This window comes from Acomys minous, assembly GCF_964271855.1.
Source record: "Acomys minous genome assembly, chromosome: 6".
Taxonomy (NCBI): domain Eukaryota; kingdom Metazoa; phylum Chordata; class Mammalia; order Rodentia; family Muridae; genus Acomys; species Acomys minous.
The window spans coordinates 31,286,011-31,305,201 of NC_140487.1; the positions used below are offsets into that span (position 1 = coordinate 31,286,011).

General features: G+C 36.5%; 1 protein-coding gene across 9 annotated transcripts in view; it reads left to right on the plus strand.

The window, feature by feature from the left end:
* The window catches only part of PCLO (piccolo presynaptic cytomatrix protein), a 322,564-nt gene that overhangs the window by 245,538 nt on the left and 57,835 nt on the right, over window positions 1–19,191 (plus strand). For 6 of the 9 annotated variants that reach the window (XM_084786068.1, XM_084786069.1, XM_084786073.1 and 3 more), the window contains exons 17-21: window positions 11,263–11,356; window positions 12,477–12,548; window positions 14,518–14,698; window positions 16,909–17,103; window positions 18,381–18,455. In XM_084786068.1, coding sequence (XP_084642194.1) covers window positions 11,263–11,356; window positions 12,477–12,548; window positions 14,518–14,698; window positions 16,909–17,103; window positions 18,381–18,455 — 617 coding nt within the window. The remainder of the gene's footprint in view (window positions 1–11,262; window positions 11,357–12,476; window positions 12,549–14,517; window positions 14,699–16,908; window positions 17,104–18,380; window positions 18,456–19,191) is intronic. The other 3 variants (XM_084786071.1, XM_084786072.1, XM_084786075.1) reach the window with 1 other exon arrangement.

Genomic DNA, 19,191 nt, shown 5'->3' on the forward strand with positions numbered 1-19,191 from the left:
AAAGTGAATTTTTGGACTAGACCAAAATGTTTATTCCATTTTAAATGTAGTGTCAAATCTGTTCTTTTCTTATATGATGTTGAAATGTCTCATAATTGTATGTCTTTTGTACCACAAAATGACTGGGAAGCAAAAACAAACAAACAAACAAACAAAAGCCAATTTGCTATAATGTATGAGTAATCACATGAACACTTTTATTTGGTTCTGGTAGTAGGCAAAATCTCTGATTGTTATGAGCTGCATCACTATCTGACCAAGCACGACCACCTCTCAAGCTATAACCCAAAGGATATAATTTCTCATCACCCAATGCCTTATGAACTAAATGTGTCATTTCACTGAAGTAACTCATGTACCCTCTTTACTAGTTGGATGATGAAGATTTTAGTCTCAATCATATTACTGTTACAGTTTTTTTCTGTGTTTGTTATTAAAATATGACAATTTTATTGATCCTGGAAAACTTATTTCTAAAGGTATAAGTATTTATCTTCACCACTATTACCATACCCTCACTAGTATCAGAAACTTCATTCCTTATAGCCACATCATTAGCCACCTGAGAACCTAGGCACTGTGATGCTTTCTTATGCTGGCTAGTTCTTTCATTGTGGACACAATCTGAATTTCTTGGCTTGATGTGTAAAATTAGTTCTGTTTCATAGATATTGTGTCAGTGTAGAGCACAAATGATCAGTCACCTTATTCATCATCTCTCTGCCATTTATCTAATGAACCTTGGAGGTCATCACCAGGTTGGTGACTTTATGAATTTAATTTACAGGGGAGCACATTTGGAAATTGCCTATAATAAATTGGTGAGCATGGAATATTGTGACTATCATTTGACTGTTATGACAAGTCAAGTTGTCATCCAGATACCATTTTCTTCATATCTTTGAGAACTGTCAGTGTGAAAAGGAGTTGACATGAAATGACAATGGAAACTGCTAAGCTGAGACATGAATTGTCTCCTGATATTGTCACCTAGAAGCCATGAATATTCCATAGCAGTGTTCCCTTCTGCAATTAAGAATAATAATAACGTCTTGTGTGTGTGTGTGTGTGTGTGTGTGTGTTTGTGTGTGTGTGTGTGTGTGTAATATTATTAATGACAGCCAAACATGGGAAGCACAGTATCTTACACATAGTAATCTTTTCTAAGTGGAAGTTGCTATTATTACTTTATGATAATAGTAGCCAGGGACAGTTAAATGAGAGACAGACAGAATGTGTAGTTACTAAACTATACAAAATAAATTTACAGCAATATCATGAAAGGCCTACAAACTGTCTTCCATAAAAAGTGCAGTGTATTAAAAATAATATAATGAAGTGTGGAGGGTCCCTCAGCATGTTAAAGAATGGCTGCTCTTCCATGGGACCTGGGCTCTGTTGCCTTCACACACATGGCTGCTCTCAAATTTCTCTAACACTTGCCCCAGTCCTCTTCTAGCATTTGTGGGCATTAGGCACCCAAGTGATGCACAGACATAAATGTAGGCCAAACACTCACACACACAAAAAAAATAAATTTAAAATAATAAAGATAAATAAAATCATGAAAGTCCTGTTGCCCTAATAAATCCACATTGGACCAGTTTTATCATCTCTTCCTTACGTTTTCCAGAGTTTTTTCTAGATATACTCTTAGGCTTGAAAGGATTAAGATCAGGTGGGAATGCCAGGGAAAGATGGCAAACAGCCTATGGCCTTGGTTATACATTTATGTGGATAACTATGAAATGGAAATGGGCATACCCGAAAAATCTCCCATTTTTCTCTATCATCTTGTTGGGCAAAATACAGTTTTTCTCATTAATGAGATTTTCCCACGCTTGTAAAAAGTTTTAACTATCATTATAACTGGAAGTACAGTAACTAGCTAGACTTTCTTTAATGCCGTTGTTAGCATATGAGTGTTGTGATTTGGAACATATACCAGAATGTGATATCCAAACCTGACTTTATTTTAATAGATTAAAAAGAAAACAAAGACTGCGAGTTAATTTATTCTTTTCATATTACATCCTGACTGCAGTTTCCCCTCCCTCCACTCCTCCCCGCCTCTAATGCCCTTCTTGTGTTTTAAGTGGAAATGCCAGATTCATTTGATGAACTAACTTTGTGTTTTCTCATATTTATAAATCTTTGATTATTAAACATGCCATGATGTGATATCATTGATGTACTCTACCCTCTAACAAGAAGGTAGTGGAGAACAGCCTTTTCCCCTCAGACGCAAATTATGCTTACACTCAAGAAGCCCAGTTTCTCTCTCCATTTGTGGTTCACAAATGCAGATATCTGGCATAGCTTTTTTAATTTTGATAACTTATCAATTGTATAAAGTTGCAACATAGTGTTATAGCTTTAAACTAGTATTTGAAAGGCAAAGCTTTGTGTGCTCAGCTCTGCAGTTGGGAAATACAAAATAAGTAAATAAATACATAAATAAATAAAGTGATGGAAGAGCATCCCATGTTCAAGGCCAGCCTTGAGTACATAATGGCATATATGCCTATAAACTAATAAATTCACTGAAGGAAGGAGAAAAGAAAAAAAGAAGAAGTAAAACTAAAAAAGATCAGCAAGAGGATTGTTTTGATTCACAAAATATGGTCATGAAAGCTGTGGAAAGGACACAGACCTGCGTGGGATCATGCCCACTGGAACACTAGCATGGGTGGGGGAGGAGCTCATTAATTCTCACCCCTAGCTGAGAGGATATTGCTACTGATGGCTGCTGGGCAAGAGAAATACACACATTTGAAATTCTTAAGTAATATAAATGTTATTAACCAGGCACAGAGGCAGGCAGATCTCTGAGTTTGAGGCCAGCCTGGTCTACAGACTACGCAGAGAAACGTGTCTCTAAAAACCAAGAAAAAAATAAAGACTTTTGTTTTAATTGTCGAAAGTAGGCTGTAGTAAAGCTTCCTATTGACCTCTGCTGTTGGTTTTGGCAAACAGAGGTACTATCTTAGCTTCTGAGACTCCAAACTATCGTGTACCTCTTATCAAAATTCAACTGAACACTGGACTTGATGGCAAGCATCTGTGATCCCAATGTTCTGGAACTCAGGGCATAAATACTGAGAAGTAGTGCATGCTTTGCTGTGTTTCTATACTAAGATGATATTTTCACTAAAGAGGGTTGATTAGGTTTGCAGGCTATGATACAGAACAAGACGGATAGTCCTGCTGCACCAGATGTTGCCCAGATTCTTCAGATCCCCAAAAAGAACCAGAAAAAAACTCAAAACCCTCAAAAAAAAAAAAAAAAAAAAAAAAAAAAGGAATCGTTAATGATACAGCTCAAGCTGGGTTGCACCAACAGTATCAGGAAGCGACCCGGGCGTTGGCCTGGGAACTTTTTATAGTTCTTTACCTCCTAGTGCCCCCCATGCAGGGAGGATCCTAGTTAACATAAGAGAGTCTATTGTCCAAAGGGCTACAAAAATGCATCAAGACCACCCATGGATTAACTCTCTTTGTTCACTGGTTTGCTTAGGGAAGTCTCTTCTTAGTAATCCCATCTGCAAGGGCAGAAGCAGGAGGGGGAGGACAGGAGTCAGTTGCTATCAGATAATGCTATCTCTGGTGGCTTTTTTTTTTTCCTCTTGCAGTTGTGAGCTTGAATCTCTTTACTTTTCAAATCACCATTTAAGTCTGTTTCTTCAAAGAATTTAGTGACCCTTAGATAGGTGCCAAGCCATTTGTGGTGGCGTGTTAGGTAACAGTATCTTGTTAGCTCATGCACTCCCCAATTACTCCCTGGGACCACCTAACTGCCTGTCTCTTATATTGGGGTTCACCAATTTTTAAAAAAATCCTTTTAGGCCTCTCGTTCTTTCAGTCCCAGAAAAAACATCCCTAGACAGAGGAAGGAAAAGGAGCCTGAGGTGTATTCTGCTCTCCCAGTGCCTTAAAACTCATTACTCAAGATCATAGTCAAGGTCAACAGAAAGAAACAGAAAACCAGAGAATGAAAGACATAAACACAGGTGCCAGAGAAGAAGCAAAGAGTGAGCTAATGAATGAAGAGACTTAACTGAAGACGCTGCAGCCTCAGATAACCAAAAAGCAAGCCTGCTTCATGGTATAAACAAGAAAACATGATCTGTAGCTACATCCTCCAAGACAGAAGTCTGAAGAACACAAAGAATATACTTCTGATAATTGGGAGTGACTGAACTCATCTGAAAATTAAGACAAGCACAGCACACAGAAAGGAAGTCATCCTGAGGCCAGAGTCACTCAACATCAACATCAGCATCAACATCTCCATCACAGTAGAAGTGAGGAGGTGTCTCGGTGCAGGAATAGGGATCAAAATAAGTTTCAACCCAGAGTCAGAGACAAGAAGTCAAGATCTAGAAGCAAGGATAAATAAAAATGTTGGGTCAGACTACATTCTGTCAGCATCCAGACACAAGCTCAGGATTAGAACAAAGGGCCAAAATTGAAATGGAAAGAAGGGAATTGGGAAGCCAAGAGGAGTAACTGATGCCTAAACAAGAAACCTAGTCCACCTGCCTTGAGAGGCAGAAAGAGAGCAATGGGCGCCTAGGAACGTTTAGCTTAAAGATTGGAAAGAGAAGAGGAATTACAAGAACAACGACAGAAGCACATGTTTGAAGGGGGAAAACACAAAAAACAAGAAGTGGCTTCGGGGTTGAAGCCTCTAGGAGTTCTGTTCTCATCATTGCTGTGCTGTTGTGGGAACACAAAGGACTCCTCAGATTCCTCAGATAGCCATCAAAGTTCAAAAGGGGGATGCTGCTTTCTGTAGACCAGGCAGAAACATGCTGCGCCTCGCCACTACAAGCAGCAGCTGATTGCTGAGCGAGCAGGAAACAAACAAACAAACAAACAAAAACCAACAAACAAACAAAAAAGAAAAGAAAGCTCAGACTCTCAGACTGTGAGACAATTGAATTCTGGAAACAAGGATAACAGTGTCAAATGTGGGTAGTTAACGGGATTTACAAGTGAAGATGAAGCAGGCTCAGGTAATGAAGATAAGACTTGGAAGCAAATGAAAATTTCCAAATCTCAACAATCAGTATGGACTGGCAAGATCACAAATCCAGAAGCAAAGAAGGGGTTCAGGTTTCACATCTTCAATGCATAGAAAACCTATAGTTTGAAAGGGATCAGTTTGGGAGTTTATAGACTTATACTGACTGATATAAGGTCTTTGCTCACCAAACAGCTAGCATTCTGGCTTACATGGGTGCTGTTAAGACTTTAATTGATTGAAAAATATCTAGGCTCTGTTTTTTAACAATTAAACTTTATTATATAACCCAACTAGCTTACATAAGAGGGAAAAAAGGTTAAAGGGAAAAAGAGTGAACCTTCCGGTATCCGTTCCTCGGGATGGGTCCCTAGGTGTCTCTGGCCTGTGTGCTGGTCCAGCCTGTTCGCTGATCCATGTGTGCTCAAGCCCAGTCTGAACCTGCTGCTGCTTTCTCCTCTCTACCTGCCTGTGCCACATGTCAAGGGCAGTCTCCTTCTCCCTTTGAGGGTTGATTAGAAAAACAATAGTCCAGGTGGAGTCCCCAGGTCCCCTTCTTGAATTCCAGGCCCAGGATGGCTCCACCCAGTCCTTCTCAAAGTATCCATGGTGTATCCAAGGGTAAAGCCCGCCAAGACTGATTTCACCTGTGACAAAGCTTACAGTCCTTTCCACATATCCCCCTTCTCTTTAAAAAAATAATCAAGAACTATATACACAAATATACATATATACAGAATCATCAGGTATGATTTTTGTTTTGTACATATCAGATCAGTGATTAAGATGTTAAACTAACTTCCATTAAACTTGACAAGACTATAAAAGGACAATATTTATTAATTTATGAGTCCTACTTTTCAAATGTATAAAAGCTTCCGGTGGCATAAAATATCATACATAAATTTTCTTATGTCTGATGTCCTGTATACTTTTGTACATAAGCTTGTATATTTATTTTTATCTGTTGAAACTCAAAAAAAAATCATGTAGATTCTCTGTATAGAAGCTGGCCATTTGTTATATAATCCAATACAAACAAGCTGTGTAGTGATAATAAAAATGGTTTTTTCAAGTGAACAATAAAGTAGTAGAAAGGGGCTTGAGTCTGGACAGAACTGAAGAACCAAGTTCAATAAGACATACTCTATTAATAGACTGCTTTAATCTGTGCCATCTTAGATAACTTCTGACTCTGTTAAAAGATAAATTCATGCAGTGTTAATGTCTAATTGCCACACAGTATTTAAATACACCATGCCATTCAGAATATCTCTAGGCAATAATAAAGGTATTGTTTTGAGAATGTCTATGCATATTAATATTTTTTATTATAGGTAAATTGAGGTGAAGGAACTTTATAGAGAGAAAGTACACAGCTCAACTAATAAAGGTTATTAAGAAAACATATGAATAAGTGATACTTTTGGAAATGTGTAAGTTAATTTCACATAGCATATTTAAGAGTAAAGAATATGGAGTTTTTTATTACCTAAATCCTAATCCTACCATTTATTACCTCTGTAGCTTTACTAGCACACCTTATTTCCTCTAAGGCTTAAAAGTCTAAGCTTCAGCCATCTTACCTATTAAGTGAGATAATAAATAGAACCTGTTTTCAATGGAGGCCTTTCAGATTAAGCACATTGACACGGACAAATCAGTCAGAGATCTGCTTAGGAAGCAGTCAGAACTTAAGGTTACTTATTATTTCAGTGTGACTATAAAATGCTTTTCAAGTGTAAATAAAGCGTGTGACCATAAAATAATACCATTACATTTGTTTATCATGGTAGACATGCATGATTTCTGATACATAACTGGTATTTAATATTTTTCGCTATGTAAGTGACGAGAATTGCTAAATGTGGATGTGAAAACTTTAGTGTTTACTCATATTTTATGGATAAAGAAAATATGAAGATTGATAAATCTTTTGGAAAAGGTCAACAGTACAGATGATTTCAGTTTAAGGCATAGCTGTATTTTAATGAAAAAATGTGCTTGCATTTCACTTTATGCTTGTCTTAAAAATTATACACACACACACACACACACACACACACACACACACACACACACACTATATTCACTAGTTTAGAACTTTAATTTAAAAAAGTATTACTGGTGATCATCAAATTTAGACTTTATCTTTTCTATGGTGTTCCCATGGTTTCACCATTTAGATAACTAAGTCCACGTCATGCAGAAATGTACTAGTCTGTGCCTGGCTTAAGTACACCACCTTAGAGGGACAGCTGTAACTCCAAAGTAGGCGCAATATCAGCTGTTAACTATAAAATGTTCATATTAGTTGTTCCTATGCCATTATCAAAAATAAATAACAAATATAAAACACAAAAGGACATACAATGCCACAAAACTTGCAGTTTTTGGATTTGAAACCTTTCAAATTTACTAAAACTTATGCCTTAACAAATATGTATGTTTATTATTTAATTATCATCTTTGCATTCAGATTTTATAATTGAAAATATATTACAAGTATACTTGGAAACTTTAAAACCACTTTCTTGTACACAGAGAATATTTACTAAGGGCTGGAGAGATGGCTTAGCCATTAAAGGCTAGGCTCAAAACCATAAATATAAGAGAATATTTACTAAATTGAATGTAAATTTTATATTTCCTAAACTTTCCTGTGATATTAATATAGATGTCTTATATACAAGTACATTCAGTAATTTCCAATTTTTAACATAATTTTAAATCACATAATTAATTATAAGTTAACCATGGCATGCTTACCTTTCTACAAAACTTTAAAGAAAAATATTTTCAATAATTAGATTAAATTTATCTGGTTGTTTAATATTTTATTGATATAATATATTCATATATAATAAGTGAATTTATTCATTTATTAGTTTTAGTAGAAATAATATTCTTATGAATATTCTTAAATATATTTCTTTTATAAAAGTGGAAGAAATTCTCTGGGATAGAAACAGAATTTTTTTTGCATTTTTTTCTCCTTTATTAATTTATTCTTGTTACATCTCAATGGTTATCCCATCCCTTGTGTCCTCCCATTCTTCCCTCCCTCCCATTTTCCCCTTATTCCCCTCCCCTATGACTGTTCCTGAGGGGGATTACCTCCCCCTGTATATGTTCATAGGGTATCAAGTCTCTTCTTGGTAACCTGCTGTCCTTCCTCTGAGTGCTACCAGGTCTCCCCCTCCAGGGGACATGGTCAAAGGTGAGGCACCAGAGTATGTAAGAAAGTAATATCCCACTCTCCACTCTACTGTGGAGAGTGTTCTGTCCATTGGCTAGATCTGGGTAGGGGCTTAAGGTTTACCGCCTGTATTGTCCTTGGCTGGTAAAATATATCTGGTGCTATCTCAGAAAAATGGGAATAGGGCTTCCTCAAGACCCAGCTATTCCACTCCTTGGAATATACCCAGAAGATGCTCCAGCACACAGCAAGAAAATTTGCTCAACTATGTTCATAGCAGCCTTATTCATAATAGCCAGAACATGGAAACAGCCTAAGTGTCCCTCAATAGAAGAATGGATAAAGAAACTGTGGTACATATACACTATGAAATACTATTCAGCTATTAAAAACAAGGAATTCCCGAAATTTGTGGATAAATGGATTGAGCTAGAAATGATCATAATGAGTGAGTTAACCCAGAAGCAGAAAGACTCAAATGGTATATACTCACTTATATCTGCATATTAGCCCAAAGGGCAGCCTTCACTTACCAGGAAACTGAGACAGAGGGGAGGACATTCTATTTTATTTTTAAATTAGAATTTTGAAACTCTAATGTTGATAGATATAACCCACATAAACAAGTCCCTTCTGAATTTTAATGTACATATATATGTATATATGTACATATATATATGTATCTCCTAATAACAAATATTCAAGATAAGTCATTGGCAGCTGTATTTAGAGACACTCAATAAATTCCTGTGCTAGAAACAGAATTAATTGACTTAAATATCTGAATATATATATATATATATATATATATATATATATATATATATATAAAATACCTTAAACTTCACAAGATATTGATGAAGATATAGGCAAAATATATGTACAATCTCATCATTTCCTGATAATTCTGCTTGTTAAAACTGCAACTCAGATCTAGCCAATGGACAGGACGTTCTCCACAGTTGAGTGGAGAGTGGGGACTAACTTTGACATGAACTCTGGTGCCCCATATTTGACCATGTCCCCTTGAAGGGGAGGCCTGGTGGCACTCAGAGGAAGAATAGCAGGCTACCAAGAAGAGACTTGATATCCTATGAGCATATACAGGGGGAGGAAGTCCCCCTCAGTCACAGTCATAGGGGAGGAGAGTACAGGGAAAATGGGAGGGAGGGAGGAATGGGAGGATACAAGGGATGGGATAACCATTGAGATGTAATATGAATGAATTAATTTAAAAATAAATGAATAAGCTTGGTGACAGAAAGGAAGGAAGAAAGAAAGAAAGAAAGAAAGAAAGAAAGAAAGAAAGAAAGAAAGAAATATATAGGGCCAATCTAAGATGTTAATAAATTTAATTTAAAAATTTAAAAAAATCATTGCATAAGCACCTTTTCCATAGTATCTACAATATATACATCAAATCCTGTTCTAATATTTGTTATTTGGTTAGAAGTGAAAATACACTAGAATCAGTTCATCAGGTCTGACATGTGAGGTTTGCTGAGACACAAGCCCTGTGGCTCAAATTTCACTACATAGTACATTCCAGCTTTCAAAAATCACAATGTTCAAAACTTATCCCACAAAAATTACGTTGGATTCTCCTGGAGTGGGAGGGGTATGGAGTCTTGACTGCCTTTAAGGAAAGGTACATACATGTCAAGACTTCCTTATAAATGATATCTGCCTAAATGAAATATTATTTAATCAACGTGATGTGAATTAAGACAGAAAATCCTGGAAAAGACAAAGTTAAGGAAGGCCTTGCCTGTGGGATCACTTCTACTGACCATAGATAGCAGTCAGCTATTTCCGACTCCAGCCACTGGCCCACGCCAGCCATAGGTGTACTGCAAGACTTAATTTAGATGGATTTTCAGTACACGTTGTTAAATGAATTGTATATGAGCTTCTAATGATTGCTCAAAGGCCAGAGAAAAATTGGGAATTCATCTAAATGCCCCAAGTTGCAATGAATGAAGGTATTAATTCATTTCAATTTTATTATAAACTAGTGGCAAAAGGCGTTCAAACCTGCTTTATAACCACTGCAAATGTCATACTTTAAAGAGAATTTCAAATATCCCGTTGGGAAAGTTTTTGAAATCTCATGTGTTGTAAAATCTATTTGCATTTTTTTCTCTGTAGGTGCAATTAATGCTTTATCTTTATTTTCTTTCTTGAAAAAACAAACAAACAGGGTCTAATGTAGACAAAATTTGGTCCAAACTAGTCATGTAGCAGAGAAATCTGAACTCCTGCTTCCATCTGCAAATGTGAAGATCACACCCATGTGCCAAAGTTCCTTTCTCTTAATTCTCACCATATTTTAGTGAAAGGCAATTTTCCTTTGCTGACAAAACTAGATGTACAACTTTTGAAAAGTTCAAGAGTATATTATTATTTATGAAAGAAAAGATATTAACTTTATATATACTATATTTTCCATCACATAAGAAGCCTGTTTTTTTTTTTTTAATAATCAGACTTTTTAACCCAAAAAATTCCATGCCAAATTCAGGAGACGTCTTAAAGGGGCAGTGTAGGCTGGCACTGGCTGTCTGCCAGCATTTAATAGAGTGTTGGCTATCTGTGCCCTGCCTGAAAGTAGACTCATGCCCAAGTCCGCTGCACAGGGTGTGCATTGGAAGAGAGTAGTCTTATATGGCAAGTATATTCCAAACTCTATATTTTAACTGGAAAAGCTGGAGGTCATCTTATACACCCAGTCATCTTATACACTGGAAAATATGGTAGTTAATGTAAATATCTCCCACATTCAGGAAATAGTAAATTTTATATAGTTCAAATATCAAAATCATACTGAGTACCACAAGCAAAATACAAGACAGCTGATATATTTTTAAACTGTCACAGTGTGTTCAACTTAAAATTGATTTTTCACCTGGAAGATAAAATGATTATACAGTGGTGTGAGGCCAAAGATCTGGCTAATTCTGCATGTCCATCAGTTTGACTGTAAAGTCATCAATTAAGGCAAAATGTCAGAATAACTCTTTCTTCTCTTCTAATTTAGTGCTGAGTATAAGAGAAGGACGAAGTATGTCCAGAAAAGTCTTAATCCTGAATGGAATCAAACAGTAATTTATAAAAGCATTTCCATGGAGCAGGTATGTAATTATTATTATATAAATGACACATCTAGACTGAAATAAGTATAGTGATGACAGTATTATGGAAGAATCAAGGCCTATATCAAGGATTTCCAAACACATTATAAGTTCATTAAAGATATGAGAAATATGTTCTGTGATAAGAGATAAGTGAAGTTCAAAGGTAAGGTAAAAGCAAAGCTCATTTTGTGACAAAGCAGCCAAAACATGAACAAATAATTTAGTGAAATGAGGCCTGTAGAATATTCCAGAACTAAACATTTTCAGTAAACTGGGCCAGATTTACAAATTGGGAGGAAATATTTTCAACTGACTATATTTTGATTTTTCAGAAGGAACACAAAAAAATTAAGATGCATAAAATGTGATATATATTTTACCCAGCTATGATGTAGGAATTAATTTCTATAAATTGAAACTTACCAAAAGGAGAAAACTAATATTTACAGAAGGAGGTGTAATGGTGATTATTATAAAACTTGGTAACCAAAAATAAGTAATTCTAGACAAAATTCTATTATTGTATATATTTTTAATTAAAAAAATAAGAATTCCATAACTTCTGTGAATAGCAGTATTAACTGTTAGTTCAAAGTGTCAAATTCTAGGAGAAATTATAAATAAAAGCTGAAAATTCATCCATATACAATAACTATAGAAATGGTCTTTCAAAATGAGGTTTCTGGTTTGTTCCCTGAAGATGGAGCTAAATATGTAGTTATAAATCAATATTAATCTGTGTTCTTTAACGTAAGTTAGGTTCTAAAGAAGTAAGACAATGCTTCATTTTTGGTAATGACTGAGATGAAAAAAAAACTTTAAATGCTTTAAATTCATCACCTTTGTATATTAAAAGAGTGAGATGCTTTTTGTTAAGTGAGGAATAAATATAGAACAATAAATGTAAAAGTTTGTGCACAAAATAATGAGATCTCCTGTAATCAAACACTAGACTGAACTACAAATTAATCATTAAGTTTTACACAACACTTAAAAAATAGTCTTAAATAAAATACCAAGTACATTAGTAAAGTGAAAAGTCAAGGTGAACTCATCTGTGAATGTGCTGAGATCCACGTTGGGAAAATGGGTTGATGACAGCTGTGTCTGAATGCAGCTCATGAAGAAGACCTTGGAGGTGACAGTTTGGGACTATGATAGATTCTCTTCCAACGACTTCCTTGGAGAGGTAAGTCTCGACTTCCTTTTCTCATACTATCACATACGTGACAAGTTAAAGCGTGACAAATTTTAAAAAGGAAATGTCTTCAGTTTGCACAGTAGCCATTCCTGACCAAAACCTTTTGGCAGGGAAGTTAATTTCGTGAGTTACTTTTTGAATAGGTGAACAAAAGCCTGAGAAGTGTTTTTCAATCTACCATTTGATGTACCTTTTATTTAGTTAAGATTCAATAGTGTTTCAGGAGGAAAATATAAAATTATGATGTGATTCCAAGTGAGATCTGAGATAACAAGAAAAATAAAATAAGCTGGATCTTTTCAAATACAATTTCAGGGTTTTTTTTTTTTACTTACTCTCCCCAAATAAATGTAAGGATGTAACATTTCACATTGCCTTCTGTGACTAAATGGCATGCTAAAGATTTTCAATTTTTTAAAAGTTAATACTAGATGGAAGAGAAGGCATTTGAACCAATTATTATACAAATTTATAAGAAATGAGAATATATCTAAGAATGGAATATGGAAGAGTGAACAAGTTTTTTTAGTGTTTTCATTAATAATGTTATAAAACTAAGTAGTTTCTTTAGTGTTCTTTACTTAAATTATGTGTGTGAATATATGTATGTAATACATATTATGTATACATGTATGTATGCATGTATGTATGTATGTATGCATGAATGCATGTATGATTTCCAGAAACCCTGAAGCTTACAAAATGTAACCCCTTCTTAATAAAGATTGTCTGTGTTACAAATTTCATCTCTGTAATGAGGGCTTCTTAGGATTTTAAAATACTGTTCCTCTCTTTCCTGTCAAATCCAGACCACTGAATCTTAGCTTTCAAATTCCTTCCTAGTTCAGTCACTGAAACTAACTTTGATTGTATGCAGAATTACCCTAGAATATAAGGTTGCATTTGATCTACAGACATTTCAAAATACTGGCTTACTGAAGACCTTCTACTATACTCTTTTGCTTATGTGAAGAGAGATCATATATCTACACCATCCATTATTTATGAAATATATAATGCCAGTGACTGTAAAAATACAGGATTTTTTGTGTGATTAAGAAAGGAAAATTCCAGCTAAACCATGATACAAAGGTTTGTCATCATCAGTTTGTAGTCACATCTCTATTTAAAACAGTAAAGTATATTTAAAATAGACTAAATAAGGTAGCAATTGCAAATAACTTATTCCTTTTTCATTCTTTTTTATTTTAGTTTTTACATATACATTTGTATTATTCCACAAATATACAATAAACTACCTATAAGAAGAATAACCATGACACAATCAGGAATTATATAAATGTTACATTCTTAAGTGTTTTTGGCTAATTGTATTTGACAGCCTTGAAGAAGACATCTTCCCTATCTTGGTGCATCTAAATTTCTGAATGTGAATCAATCTCCATCACATCTTGTCATTATCAATTTAAAACATCTACCTTGACTTAAAAACATCTTAACCCCTAAACAACTAAGCTTCATTGTAAAACTAAGCTACCTGGTCTTCAACTCCATCAGAGGTGTTGTTGATTCTTAATGACATTGAATCAAGGCAAATATATAACTTATTCTTTTAATTTTTATTTTGTCTGTCTTCCAAAGTAAAAATTGTTTTATAGCACAACCCAAACAACATGTTTCATTAAAAAAAAAGTTTGACTTTTGACTCTGATCTTTTCATATTACTCAAGAAATTAGGGAATGGTCAATAGCATAATATATTGAAGTTTAAACACACATTTATTAAGCATCTTGCATTATGAGACATCACTGTCAATATCATGTCTGAGGAAAAATTAGTAAATATGTAGAGAAAGCTGAGAAAGGTGGCTTTGTCATTTTTAAGGCTGTGTTTAATCATCTGGCCACATCCTTAGTAAGGTTTAGGTCACAGAAAAACTAATCATCCAATTTTATCTCCGCCCATTCATTTTACTGCTTCTTTGTCCCTTTTCAGGTATTGATTGATTTATCTAGCACATCTCATCTAGACAACACTCCTCGGTGGTATCCATTGAAAGAACAGACGGAGAGCATTGACCATGGCAAGTCTCACTCCAGTCAAAGCAGCCAGCAGTCCCCAAAGCCCTCTGTTATCAAGAGCAGGAGCCATGGTATCTTCCCTGACCCAGCCAAGGGTAGGATATATTTCAAGTAGAACCATTGTTTGTCTGTTTGGTTGGTCAGTGGCTTCTTGCATGTGAGTGACTCTATTGTTAATATACATTGTAAAATTTAATTCCCTTGGAAAAAGTAATGTGAAGTCACAGAAAGGGTGGTCCAAATTCAAAAGAAAGTGACTCTAAGAACATATCACCACATACATAGATGTTAGATCTGCCATCTTTGTTTTCTTTATAAAAACGAGATTGGATGACATAAGCTAACTCTATTTCAGAAAATCCATAATAAAATTTTATAGAATTCACTAAACTATTTTTAAAAAGTGTAAAATTTTCTGATGTGACATTCATTGTAATTTTTGCATCTCATAATTCTCATACAGTCAGTCTATAAATAAAATTTTGCATCCTGCTTTTACTTATCCTGTGAAGAGCATCTTCCCATGTCATCAAAATAAATGTCAACTCAACTCTTCCTAAATGTTGGATTTCGATTAATAATGAAGTTTTTAGCAATGGTCACAGCACTTCTCTTGGAATGAGTTTTCCCTTTAACTTTTTAAACAACCATTCAACAACATGACTATCCATCCTCCCCATAACTGATAAGCTCACCCACCTGCACAGGTTAAATTTGTGGTGGCAAGATACATTAATCATTATAAGTATTATAGATAATTATTGTATACCGCTGCCTTCCCCAAGTGCTTCTGTGTACATTAGAAAGAGGCAGCTGTGTTATAGTGTTCTACAGGACCAGAAGCTAGGATCACATCTAATAAGTCATTGACAACCACAGACTACAAAAAGTGCTGAAGATGATTTCTGAGTATGTGTTATAGATTGGGCTTGTAGATTAGATTCTCCTTAGCCACTTCAACTTTCCCATGCTAAACTTTCTGGAAGATGATTAACATAAAACTCTCATATTTTCATATTCCTCTCTCTCTCTCTCTCTCTCTCTCTCTCTCTCTCTCTCTCTCTCTCTCTTGGTTCTCTCCACCTTTACAGTCTCAATTTCCTGAGAAAATGATTGTATAGACATTTTCTTCTAATATGTTCTAATCTGCTCACTCAAATTTTTCCTATGGCTTCATTTAAGCACTCTCCACAGCTGAGAAAATCCATTGTCATTCACCAGCCTCTCCTAAAATAAGCAAAGCTCTTGAGAAACAGGGAAGCTGAGGGATCTGTTATCTGAGGCTTCTTAACACTCAGTTTTCTTTTTATTTTCCAACATATTTTTATTGATTATTTGGGAGTTTCAGATAATTCACCCCAATCATACTCACTTCCTAGTCCTTTCAGATCCACCCCTGAATCCCTCCACCGAAAAAAATGAAAGAAAGAAAAAGAAGAAGAAAGAAAGAAAAGCGAAAAAGAACAACAAAAATACACTGTGTCTAAATGTGCTGCTCATAGACTCATTGGAGCATGGTCAAACTCCCAATGGCCAGCTCCTTATATAAAATTGAACCCTCCCCCTACCCTCTACCCCTCCACTTCCTTCCCTCCTGCACCCTTCGCAGCCCCTCCCACATCCCTCCGCATCCAGCCCACTCCACCCTGTGGAGCTACACTTCATAGTCCCTATCACAATAGTAAAGAGTTCTCTTCAATGGCTTCCTGTCTAGGCTGTTTCCTTGCAGGGGTGGGGGTGGGGGGGAGGGCACGTCAGAGAGGTTGTCACAGAAGATGTGTATATATATATTCTCATTTTCAACTGTGAGCCTGCAGTCATCAATATTACTGCAAAAGAAGCTTCCTTGCCCTTTGCAGTCAGTGGCAGCCTGGATCATGGACTTTCTGGGAACAACACAGACTGAGGACATCCACACAGTCTCCAGATGCAGCACAGAACAGAGACCTCAGCTTGGCCTTCTGTTGAGGTTCTTGGGCCATGCTGCCCCTAGGGTCCATGATAGTGTCGGTGGTCCGTACTAGAGCCAAGGGCCAAGCTGATGTCCCTGGTCTGCACTGTCACCAGGAAACTCCATCTTCTTAATGAATAAGTCTCTTCTTCAGACTCAGCTCCCTTTGCTTCCTTTCCCGAATTATTTTAAAATATTTAATCACAATACTGTATGCTGTGAAGTTGAGTGAATGACCTATAAACATAGCATTAATGTAAATCACAGGCAGTTTCAAATTATATGTAGACTAGGCTTTGACATCAAGAGGCTGGAGAGCAAGCTTAATTCGTCTTTTTATCCCTTTGTAACCAGACATGCAGGTTCCCACCATTGAGAAATCTCATAGTAGTCCTGGTAGCTCAAAATCATCATCTGAAGGCCATCTCCGATCTCACGGACCATCTCGCAGTCAAAGCAAAACCAGTGTCGCCCAGACCCACCTGGAAGACGCAGGGGCGGCCATAGCCGCGGCCGAAGCCGCCGTGCAACAACACCGCATTCAACCAAGTAAAAGACGCAAATAAATTCCTCAGCATGGCAGCTTAATGTTCATCTGTTGCCTTTCTCTCCTGCTGTGTTTCCCTGTCTGCTTTCTGTTTTTTGGCATCCCCTGCTCACTCTGGTCTCTGTCCTTTTGTCTGTGTAAGAACAGTATCAGTACATAAATACGCTCTTCCTCCTTTAGTTTTGTTTTGTTTTTTAATTTGCATAGACTGCAATAAAACTGGCTGTTTCTCCTTTGTTTCCACCATCCATCCAACCTGGCGCATAGTACTTGGTGGCCCTGTCTGTGAGGTTTGCAGGCAAAGCCGTGTTGTGTGTCTTTTTGTGTGCACTTCCTTTTTCGTTTAGAGCACAAGGGACTGCCAGTTTTCTAGCTTTATCCCTGCAAAGGCAAGCATGGACACACACACACACACACACACACACACACACACACACACACACACACACTTTTAATCAGGTCAGCCATGAGGTACTTAGACCTCAAAATTAAGGAGATGCTTAGTGAGATCAGCCGTCAAAGTCTAAAGCTTAAGGTAAAAAGCCACCTGAAGCAAGATTTTAAAGCAGGATGCACATGGGAAAAGGAGCTTTTCCCACACATGTCTCCTGAAGAACCTGTGCAGAAATTCATATTCTCAAAAATGTATATTTTTCCTATGCATATACGCTTATGTGATGAGCCAGTGTAATCTCCTTAAGGGGCATAATCTGATCACAGTTTGTACAGAATAACAGAAATCACAAATTATTTTTTTTTTCTAATCAGTGGAATGTTTTCAAAGTCAAGGAGTGCCATGTCTAGTAGTTGTTAGTCGATTAAAGTCTAGCCATTCACTCATCTTAACAAGTTTTCATTTGTGAAATTTGCTGACGTGATTCTATAAAACCCTGCGTGCCGATATCCCCGTGGCTGTAGGCACACTGTCACCACCAGGAAGCATCGGCTAGGCCATGGAGGTAGTTTGTTGTTTTCCTCATCTCTCTGGTTGCCACTTCCAAGGAAACAGCCAGTTTTAATCCCCTTCAGCGCTGTGCATGTGGTATCATTTTGGCATTGGACAACACAGTCTAAAGAGATCAAGAGCACACTTCTGCTTGCATGAGTAACATTGAAGCTGGTTCCATCTGAGGGTACACTCTGCGTTTCCATTCCACCCACACTGCCACAGCAGCACATAAAAGCGGTCAGTGTAACCATGCCAGGAAGCAGCACAGACACAGCATAGCAGGCGTCCTTCCCATTCAAAGAACTCAGTCTGATAATCTGCCTCCACCAGCCAATGGCAACCAAGACCAAAGCCAGCTAGCCCTCAGGAAGGTGATGTCCGATGGACCAGTCAAGCCAGAAGGAGGTGAGCAGAAAAGGCCCTGATCAAAGCACACAGGAAGAACATCCCCCCAAATTTAAAGCTCTCACCCTTAATGTTTTTAGAGATTGTCTAATGAAATATGTTTATCCCCTTCTTAATGTGCTTTTGTGGGCATGGCATTTTAGGATTTCATCATCATCATGTAAGCCCCAAGATCAGTCTCACAATATATTGACTACAGTGATTTGTATTTTTCTATGCACTGGGCGTCTTTTGACTTTTGTTGGAAAATAGTTTAACAGTATTCATATTGCAGAATGGAATGCATGCTACTAACCTAATCTGTTCAAGCATGACTATAAAATATGTTGCATTGTGATAAAAGTTTACATTGCTCACAATTCAAGTTAGCATACCAGTTGAAATGTGGATCAGGTTTTTTTTTTGTTGTTGCATATTATTTGATGTGTAACTTTTGGAAATACTTAGAGGAAAGCAAAGGAAAAATTGTTAATGCACTCATTCACCTTGGCACAGAGGAAGTTCTCTCCTGAGCCTACAAGTAAACATCTTCTGTGCGTGTTTCCTTAGCTGTTAAGTGTATCAGCTGTGTTGGGCATGTGAATATCCAAGTGCCTGTGTAATAAATAAAGTATCTTTATTTCATTCATAAACTACCGGGTTCTGAGCCATTGTTATATGATGCAGCATAACATGAGTGTGTTGGTTTTGTTTTTGTTTTTCTCATTTAATTCCTTTCAGTAGAATATGGTCATCA